Below are 10,513 nucleotides of genomic sequence, written 5' to 3'. Positions count from 1 at the left end.
CATACACACACACACAAAGGTTCCTTTTACACCTGTCCAGTTTAATCATCTACCATTTCAAACAGCCACATGTAGGTCCCTCAATGTGTCCTACAAACTCTTGGTTCAGGCCTCCCTTGGGAGCATAAACGGTTTACTACTCCTTTCATAAACCATGAAAGTAAATAGGTCCGTTTTTAATGCAGAAATGCTGAGGAGAACAGATTACTCAAATACAGGAAATTACTTCAGCAGTCCTTATTGAAGAGAGAAAGGTTTTTATTTGAAACTAGAAATAAATCAGTGCGAACCTGTTAAACATGGAAACTTGAAGGCTAACTGACTGATGAAGTAGGCATAGTCATACATAGTCCACACTGTATATTTCAATTTTCTTACAGAGTGAAAGGTGTTGACAAACAAGTAAGTCCCTGCAACATGCAAAACCTCAATAAACGTTTGAATGAACGACTGAGCGAACCTACGAACCAACGAATTACGAAATGAAATGTGTATTCTCTGTCTGCATTGCTTACTGTATATGACACACGTTCAGAGGAAAGGCCGACCCCTGTCTCTTCCATGGTGTCGCTTGACACTTATGTGGTTGCTTAATAACAATCAACCCTGTTGATTAGCAAGTCTAGAGTACGTGCAATTCAGAGTAAACGAATCCAGCGACGATTATGAGGAGACGAGGGTGGAGCAAGATGAGGTTCTATAGTGAAACCTCGAAGCGAACATTCAGGCACGCCGGTGTCGTTCCTGCTTCATCCACTGCTGTAAAAGAAGCAAGGATTTGACTAGATGAAAGAAGAATTAATTTCCTCGATACCAAAGAACAAAATGCCACATGATTTTCAATATTATGCCAAGCCACTAAAATAAAGACCTCTGGAATCTCGTGTTTCATTGATATGACTACTAAAAAAATCTGTCGACAATATTTATTAATGAAGTTTATAATAACTTGAGCAAACTGATTCCATGCAAAAGAGATTATGTGAAATTTTCTTACAGAAAATTGCTCATTTTGTGCATTGTTTTGTACTGTACGTTAAATTTCATGCACAGTAGCTTAAAACAAATATATTAATCAGTACTTGTAAATATATGTTAATAATGCCTGACAGTTAACCTATTAATGCTAACACGAGGATGTTCTATAAAGTACAAAGCAATTTGCTCCAGACACAGCCGTATGCCATATACCATAAATGTAATAACATGGAATAACAGCATCAATAACAACAACAAAAACAACAACAGCTAATAATAATAATAATAATAATTATTGTTATTATTATTATTGTTGTTGTGACTGTTGTTGTATTATAATAATAATTATTATTATCATCACCATCAATATCGTTATTATTATAAAGTATTCAGCTCTGTTCTGTTTCTGAATAATGCATTCATGGCGTTTCCTCCCAGGCTGTGAGGAACATCTTTTATTTGAGTCTGTAATTACAAGCTCGAGCTGTGTTGCGTAGCACGTCTTAAACTTTACAAGGTCAGAGTACTGTAAAGTACATTTTATTGTTCTTTTCTCATCCAAACTCAAGCAAAGAAGGAAAAGTGGAGAATCTCTCACCGTACTTATATGTTAATCGAAGTGCTTTACAGACGACTGTTTTATATATTTTTAAGTAATTAGTAATTAATTAAACTAACGTCTTTAAATGAACGTAATATTTAAAGATCTACATAGTTAAAGCTTTAATTTCCAGAAGTATATGATAATATATTGTAATGCCCTAGTGAATTTCCTGTTTTTATAATAAATTTTCGATTTTGTGTTGAGGATACCCAAACATAAACTTTTGTAAAATTAAAAAGTCTCTGCTATAACCATATGTAGCGAAGGCAGTATAAGGCTTCCAATATAAAACCTGACTACAACCAATTTTTTATATAAGACATTATAAAAATATTTATTTTTGCGTATTTTAAATGATTGTTTTATTGCAAAAAATGCTTTATTATGTCAACATGAACAAAAAGAAAATGTTTTTGAAACTAATTGCCTAAAGTTTTTTTTAATGTAATTAATGTAAGTCCAATTAAATTGAAACCTAACGTTATGCTCTTCGATATTATTATTATTATTATTATTATTATTATTATTATTATTATTATTATTATTATTATTATTATTATTATTATTATTATTATTATGTAATTACTATTGTCATTGTTAGTGGTGGTGTTATTATTATTTTTTTATTAAAGCTTGTCAGTGTAGGCCTTGTTCTTTTGTTCAAACGAATTTTCCGTATAAGAATCACTATTTAAACTACCCTACAAATACGGTTTTCTCCCGTCTGCTCGGATTGTCTCTGGTTTATGTGAAGATAACAGACGATCAGACTTTAAGGCGTCCTGACTCCGTCTTTTAGATTATTCGTTCACAGTTTTTGTGAAAAAGAACCATCAACGGAACACCTCATTTGTCAAAGCGCTACTAGAGTGACAGTGGGCTGACGCCCGGATAATGCATTCACACGCTCCTACAAAAAACTATCCTTTTCCTTCATTATTACTTTTCACTGATTTTACAGAAAGAAAAAAAAAACGTTTAAAAATTGGAACGGGATTTATATCTGGGATGATTTCAAACCTGGAGGAATCATTTTCACATACGATGATGATAAACAACTTTGAAGATATCGTTTATATCAATCAGTACGTAAAACGGTGGTGCAGAGTTTAAAGCCTTACTTCAGAATAAAGCCTAATCTTCTAATCTCAGTTGTAACAGCGAACGAGTTTGACGTTAAGAGTTGAAAATATCTACCTTTTCCCTGCGGAACTATCCGTTTAAAACTTTGCTATAACTCAAAAGCATGCAAAGATGAAAAAAGAACATAACGAAATGTTTAAAGATCACAAATACAAGGACTCTGTCTGGAGAATTATTTTTTTAAAAAAAACTGGCAAACTCAACTTTTAATCAATTCACAAAACAATGTATATTCAGTCTGAATAAATTATCGCCTGTTCAAAGCAAAACACTCTGTAGTGCCATTGCCCGCTGAGTGTTTGTGCACGGTCCCTTACAATCCTAAATGATGTCCCATCGTCTTAGATAAACTAATTATCAACTGTCTTCATTTGCATCACATCTACAAACATTAAAACAAAAACAAGTCAAAGTGATTCTATCACCGAATCACGTTGATTGATCTACACAATACCTACTTTCAGATTGCTTTAACCCGGTACCTAAATTGAGATTTAAATGATTCAGACTTAAACCATTTAAATGATTAAGGAAAACTTAATAAATTGTTATATAGCTACTTTAAGTCATTTAAGTCTCTGCAGAATTTTAAAACATAACTGACATTGCTTTGTCGTGAATGAAACGTATCGATGTTTTTAATGCCTTGGAAATTTCACACTTCCTTTTTATCATTAAATAAGAAGACGTGGCTGAGAACACATTATTTTGGTCTTCGTTGCATGAAGTTGTATCTTAAGGTTGATCTTCATAGTGCTAAGGAACATGAGAAAAAAACCCCAAATAATTTAAAAAACAAAATCAATTATTTACTTGGGTATCTTGTCAAATGATAGCCTACCAACTTTTAAATGTTTGTCATTAAATCCACAATCAAATGGACTCTTCGTACTAATACTTGATATGAAAAAAATAATTATACAAGACCTGAGAACGCCAAAAGAAAATCGAGAATATAATTACAGTTGAAGTCCCCGCCGATGTTGCTGGTGTCATGATTCTAGCACCCCTATCGTGCAGATGTTTGCTCAGATTGATATCCAATCAGAGAGCTCGGTTCAAGAGGCTCCGCCTCTCTTCAACTTCGTAACGAGTCAACTAAAGCTTCCATCCCAAATTTCCTACGAGACCTGCCTCGACATGACTGTTGGATACAGCGAACAGCGACCGATGGCAAACCACCAGTAGGTCGGTACTGACTTTTCTTTATAAATATTCCGTCTTGAATCTTTTTTTCCTCTCCGGTTCTTGTCAAACATCTCCCTCGGTGTTGCGTCGTCACAGCTTGCGCAGAGTCTAGAACAGTTTGGGTATGTTGTCCCCGTTACCCTACCGCACGCTCTTATCTGTGGAGAGTCTTATCAAGTGGTTATCTCCTTGTTGCAAAGACATATTGCGTTTTGTTTCCTATCTATTACGGTGTGTGTCTTTTTTTGGGGGGGGTGGGGTGAGGTGGGGGGTAATTATTATGAGGTTTATGCGGAGAGGGAGGACGAGTTCGCGACACGGATGGATACAGTTCTCCAGTGTAGATCCCTCTGTTGGGCTATGTGCGCAAGTAGCTAAAATTGTTTAGAATGTTGTGCAGTTCTGTTCAGTTATTCACATATGTTGCTTTTCAAGCTCGAATTATTTCTAAGTGTTTCAGCAGTGACATATTTGACTTGTAGTATGGCCACTACGCGAATCGCCGGCGAGGTAAAATACCATTACCGAAATATTGCGTGTGGGATTGGGACATTTTAAAGAATATAAAGTGATATGTTCCATTGTGAGAAGTTTTCACAGCGTATTATAATAAGAAGTGGATGTCTTCACGTTTTTCCAAATATCATAGAAACGACAACCATAGTACTGAGTGATCAAAATTTATATCAAGTTCTTAACCTTGCAAACATCTGTTTTTGTTTGTGATTTTTTTCATTACTTAAGTATATTTGCATTAGGTTAATTTAAAAAAAACGGCTTTTAATAGGATGAATTTGCCTGCCTAAATGTTTTATCCAAGCTTTGCTTACACTATTCTCAAGTTTATCTTGATCTCATTTACAGGGTAACTCACCTCTCCTCCATTTTCAACGCACTGTGAGATATCAAAAGCATCCTGGATGGACCTGGGGGAAAACAACTGGTCCATGGTCAAGCGCGAAGTGTCCAGTAGCCCGGGGTCGCCGGCTGAACACAGCTACATACACGGTGACAGGAGAGACCGGCACACCTCAGACGAGCTGAGGTCATCTGCGCCGCCGACTCCTCTCGACGCAGGAAACCGGCGGACCGAGAGCAGGCCTCTACACTCCTACGTTCACTTTGGACATCCAGTCAACGCCCTGCCGAATTCGGAGGACATTACGCTCTTCACGGATTTAGACCAGAGCAATAAACTCATCATCTCAGGTGGCGCACACAAAGCTGGCCTTATCGTGGACCCCAGCGACATGTATCAGACCCTGGCCATCGCTCAGACCCAAGCCACTTACGATTCGCCTTCGGCTGGTTACATGCACTCCAACCCTAACTCTCCTGTGTATGTGCCGACATCCCGGGTCGGACCCATGATACCGAGCTTGCCTTACCTGCAGCCAGGTGTGTCGTCGCAGCCAAGCCATGCGATAAGCAGTCATTCGGTGTGGTCACAGTCTACTCCCGAGAGCCCGTCGTATAACACGGGTAGCCCTCACACCTCCAACCGTTTTCACTACTCCCCAAGCCCACCGATGAACAACGGCACGTCAAGGGACTCTAGCTATTCCAACCCGCTGAATGCAAACGGCCGAGACCAATACTTGCCTCGATCCATAGGTGGATCTTACACCAGTCCGTATCCTCCTTACGTGGCGCCGCAGCTGCCGCAGCTGCCGACGGCTTGGCCCGGAACACCTTTCGATAACTCCATGCTTCACTCTTTGCAAACCAGAGGCGCCCCGCTTCCAGTTCGACCAGGGCCTGGAGGTAAACTTTTTAATTCCTCCAGCTGTGTGTGTGTGGGGGGGGGTGCGCGAGGATCGACAAATTTATGAAGACTGCTTTTAACTTATCAGCCTTAAAACATTTTTTTTTTAGAAAACTGCATTAATATTCATTAAGAATAAGATCTAGTTATGAATATATGTTGTACCTGACATTGGTTCAAGTTGCGAGGAAGAATAAGGATGAACATGAGAACAGGAAAATATTAAAATGTTGAAACTTTTCGGGGGAATATGAAATTTATTAATACCGCTGTGATTTCATACTACCCAGTTTGTATCTAAACAGATACACGTAGGTTGTTATTAATAAAGTAAACTATACAGTGGAGTCCTGTGAATATACTGTACATTAGACTACAGCAATTGCCAGCAGCAATATCTGAAATAGAAGATATTTAGCCAACGCTAACAGGTTTATTTATTTCGACCTACTTAAAAACAACAACAACAAATGTTAAACGTTTACAGCCAATTGGTAATTAATTTCAGTTTATAAGACAGCTCTGCATCGTAGCTACATGTAAGGTTCATTGTATGGTACACATTTAAATGGTCATAATTGTTAAAACAAATACTTTCCTGGGAGGAATTTAAGCGGAAAAACTGTTGTAAGCAGTCTTATAGTCTGCATGTGTTATTAATGCTATTAGATGAGAGACAGCGCACGCAAAATGAATTTACGCCTCATTAATGTCGCCGGGTGAATTCAGCGGTGCCCCCTGGCCTGTGTTTCGCAGATCTACTCGACGACATGGTGGAGAGTCGGGAGTGTGTCAACTGCGGCTCCATTTCCACCCCGCTGTGGAGACGCGACGGCACAGGCCACTTTCTCTGCAACGCCTGCGGTCTGTACAGCAAAATGAATGGGCTCAGTCGACCATTAATTAAGCCGCAGAAGCGAATGGTAAGCACTCCGCGAACTACTTAGCCCCTCAATTTCCTGTCTATTTATTTCAAACAATAGGTGGAGGTTATCTCGGAAGATCTTCACAGTTTACTCCCATAATAAAAGTTATTTTTACTGGCAAAGCGACGGCATAAATGGATATTAGGATATTGGGAAACGCAGGCTACGTGTTTTAGACAATTTATATTAATATTATATTAATAACGCACATTTATGTGATTCGTGAAATGCACAAAATGTGACTGTCATATACAATTCTATGTAGTAAAATTGGGAACATTTTGTTTCTAAAATGAATTGATAGGCCTACTTGAAATGATGATTAAATTTGCAATAGTCAGCTGACCAGTAAATCGCTGATCCATAGGAACCGGACACCCATCATATAATATACCAAATGTTTAAGTTTAAATTTCCAGTGGCACGAGAAATAAATCTAGGCAGTTTCCTTACAGAATGCATCTGCCATTCATTACCGCTGTTTTTCTGAAGTCTTCTTCTAGACGAATTGGGCTTTCCTGTGCTAATTGCCAGACTAGCACTACCACCCTTTGGCGCAGAAACGCAGAGGGTGAACCGGTGTGCAATGCCTGTGGACTCTACACAAAACTACACGGGGTACGTACCACACCAACTTGTGTGAATCTTGAGTTAGCTAACACAATAACGATAAAACGATTACATTTTAAATGTTCTTTTTTAACCGCGTTTGCCAGGTGCCCAGGCCCCTTGCTATGAAGAAAGAAGGTATTCAGACGAGGAAAAGAAAGCCGAAAAACTTGAACAAAACAAAGGGATCATCCGGTTCGTTCCAAAATTAAAAAATAAAAAAATAAAAATATACTTTAAAAAAATAGCCCGCTTAAAAAGTTCATAATGTAGCTAAGTAATTTGCTTGGTCCGCAGGAAGTAGTTCAGTTCCTATGACTCCCACGTCATCATCGTCCTCGACTTCAGAAGAGAGCTCGAAGAATAGTTCTCCTTCAACGCAGGTGCCCGCGACCTCGGTGAGCTAACAGGCTACGGCTTAAAAAAATCCACAGAGAATGTACGAGGTTAAAGTGTGTTTAACGTCGTCCGTTGAACAACAAAAAAAAACCCCAAAAAAACAAACAAAAAAAACATCTGCAACTAAGTTTTCATTTAAGACAATTCATTATTGAAAACATCTAGGCCTTTTAAATTTCTTGTTTGAAAAAATTTGTGAAAAAGTATCTTATTTTTTTTGCAACATTGCGATAATCCATAATCATGTATAATAATCAGTATACATGTTAATATTATACATGTATTATACATGTTATACATGTTAATATTACATATTCTGTTCTAGGTGAACTCCTCTACTATGGTCTCAGGTACCACAGGCTCAGTTGGGAAGTACCCTGGCCAGGATGGACTCTACACAAACGTGGGACTAACTTCGACCGGTGACGTTGCAGCATCCGTCCGAGGGGACACTTGGTGCCCCATGGCCTTGGCCTGACCCTGGCTCTCATTGGACAGAGCCTGCCTCACTGTACTCTGCCTCTCCGCATCACCCCTGGCATTGTTCTTGAAATGGCCGCTTCTGTCCCGGTCTGCAGTTGTCCTCCATCGGTTTTCTTTTTCCTCATTTGCTTCATGGTCTCAAGCTTCCTTCAGCTTTGGAGAGCTCGTGCAGGTGCAATGTACAAACTACTACTCCAGGGTTTTTGTTTTAGTTTTTGTTTGCTTGTTTGTTTGTTTTTGTGGCTCATCCATGGAATACGCTCTTTGGATGTTCACAGTGGAGGCTATGAGTGCCGGAGGAAAGGTCCTCACCATGGTGTCCTTACAGCTTGCCTTTGGTACTTTCAGAACACACACTGCACTACGAGTTTCATTTGGAGGAGTACATGGATCAAAATGCTATAGTATGTGTGTGTGCGTATATATACAATAGTGCTAATGGATATTTTATTTGTTTCCACCTGGAAGGCTTTTGATTGGACTAAGATGATCTCAACAGAAGAAAAACACTGCATTAGAAATGGTAACAGGAAGTATTAGAAATGTTAAGTCTGATCTGTCTGAAACTGGAACTGAAGATGTGTAAGAATCTCCTCCCTGAATGAATGAAATGTATTTATGAAGCTAGTTGTTAAAATTAATGCTTTTTTTTTTTTGTCAAATAAAATTGATATGTTAGAGTAGGACTGAATCCTTGTTCTTCTGTTTTAAGTCTCCCTTTACAAGCATGTCTTTGTTTGCAGTGTGGCATGAATTGATGCCAAACCCCCCCCCCACCACCATCCCAACCACCCCCATATTAAGAAAAGCTCTTATCAAAATTGACTGCAATTTTGATGGTTTAATACAGGGTATCAGAAATGAGAGGAACCGCTACGTTGCTTGTACCTTCTTGCTTGATTTTTTCCCCCATGTTGCTGTTGATCAGTGTCAAATCAACACTCAATGATCCAACATAATTGCATTGTAAAGTGAATGGTACTGCTATGACTTTGTGTAAGCTGATTCTGAAAGATTTAAGGAGCAAATTTCAATAAGTTTCATAATTACAGAAAAATAGAAAGTGCAACCACAGTGATCATTATCTTTCAGAACAAACGGCACTCAGGATTTGTTTTCTGATGCAACCTTTGTTACAATACACAACTGCTAAAGAAATTTGCTGCGTTCTTTTTTTTATTGTGAGACATAACTACCTAACTTATAGCATTTTTGAATGCTAAATAATAGTTCTTTTTTCTTTCTTACAATTAAATACAGATCTGTGGTCCCAGTTATTATATTCACTGTAGGAGAGGGATTATGTTTTAAGTTTGTACAGTGATTTTGTTATAAAAAATATCAATCACATTGACAAAGAAAGCTCAATGCTTCTTGTTAGTTGTCATTTTGACCACAGATGTGCTATTAAAATAACTGATGTTTCAGGTGACATATTGCACTCAGTCTTGTCACACCCAAAATGGCTTCGTGACGAACAGCTTTGGAGTAGGTATGTGGTTATCCTGGAATGATCTATGTAGACCTTTTTTTGATTTTAAATAGGGTCTTGGGAGCATGAGAAGGACTGTTGAAATATCTCTTGAAGGGCCATACTTCTTTCACTGCAGCAAGGAAGTTCAGTAGATCCTAAGTTATTTAGCTCAGCCAAGACACTGTGTGAGTAACACAAGCAACATTTGACTACAATCCTTATCATTCTCTTTTACAAACTTAAAAGTTATTTATTTTGTAAATGTGTTTTTCTTAGAAGTGTTTTCTTATTTTATTTGGAATAATGTATTTGTATTCTATGGTTGCATTTTGGAATAATTTCAGTTTTAAACATTATTAACTGTTCTGGTGAAAATTTGAGCATCATATGATTTCCCCATTTTAAATTTTTTGTCACCTATACATCTCAGTGATTATATACTGGCATTAAGATATTTTCAGGATTACGTTTTGAATTTGAAAGAACTTTGCAGAATCTGTAATTACAACAGTTAATAAAATCGCTTTGTTACAATTTTTGTTTAAATTTGGAATCACAGCTATTTTCCAACTATTTGTAATGTTTGATGAGATACCATGTCTGTTAGACTATTAGCTGGGTTTCACCCAATTCTCTTCCTTACCGCAATGGATGGCCACTAAGCAAGTCATAGGTAATATCCAACATTACTGACCCAAAATCTGGAATTTGTCTTGCTTATTTGTTGTTGTTGTTGTTTTTTTGTTTTTTTTTAAATTTGCAAATGTTTCATCTAATCCTCCTCCAGATGAGTTCACCCACACTGGAAAAATAAACAAGAACAGCAAATAAATGACTGTTTCTTCTTCTTCTACTACTTTGTGCTGATGTCCTTTGTTTGCCTCGTGTAATCATTGTCATGTTATCGAAACTCAAATTAATACACAATCTATTACAGTGTGCAG

At 37.7% G+C, this 10,513-nt stretch overlaps 1 protein-coding gene and 1 long non-coding RNA gene across 3 annotated transcripts; one reads left to right on the top strand and one right to left on the bottom strand.

The window, feature by feature from the left end:
* Positions 1-240: 240 nt before the first annotated feature.
* Positions 241-3,626, bottom strand: LOC113591360. Its single transcript, XR_003412188.2, has 2 exons — positions 3,539-3,626; positions 241-759 (listed from the first exon to the last, which is right to left on the bottom strand). It is a non-coding gene; the product is annotated as an uncharacterized LOC113591360 (long non-coding RNA).
* A 201-nt stretch (positions 3,627-3,827) lies between these two features.
* On the top strand, positions 3,828-10,422 carry gata6 (GATA binding protein 6). Of its 2 annotated transcripts, none has more exons than XM_027031819.2 (7): positions 3,828-3,913; positions 4,778-5,677; positions 6,435-6,601; positions 7,097-7,222; positions 7,321-7,408; positions 7,511-7,611; positions 7,938-10,422. In XM_027031819.2, exons 2-7 carry the CDS (start codon positions 4,834-4,836, stop codon positions 8,088-8,090), a joined length of 1,479 nt encoding a protein of 492 aa, XP_026887620.2. In that variant the 5' UTR covers positions 3,828-3,913; positions 4,778-4,833; the 3' UTR covers positions 8,091-10,422. The 2 variants fall into 2 exon arrangements, with proteins under 2 accessions (XP_026887620.2, XP_026887628.2); XM_027031827.2 differs by lacking the exon at positions 3,828-3,913 and adding an exon at positions 4,245-4,423.
* Positions 10,423-10,513: the final 91 nt, after the last annotated feature.

The sequence above is a fragment of the Electrophorus electricus genome, chromosome 7, assembly GCF_013358815.1.
Source record: "Electrophorus electricus isolate fEleEle1 chromosome 7, fEleEle1.pri, whole genome shotgun sequence".
Lineage (NCBI taxonomy): Eukaryota > Metazoa > Chordata > Actinopteri > Gymnotiformes > Gymnotidae > Electrophorus > Electrophorus electricus.
Note: the sequence above shows the minus strand (reverse complement) of the source record. Positions and strands in the feature narration are given on the sequence as shown.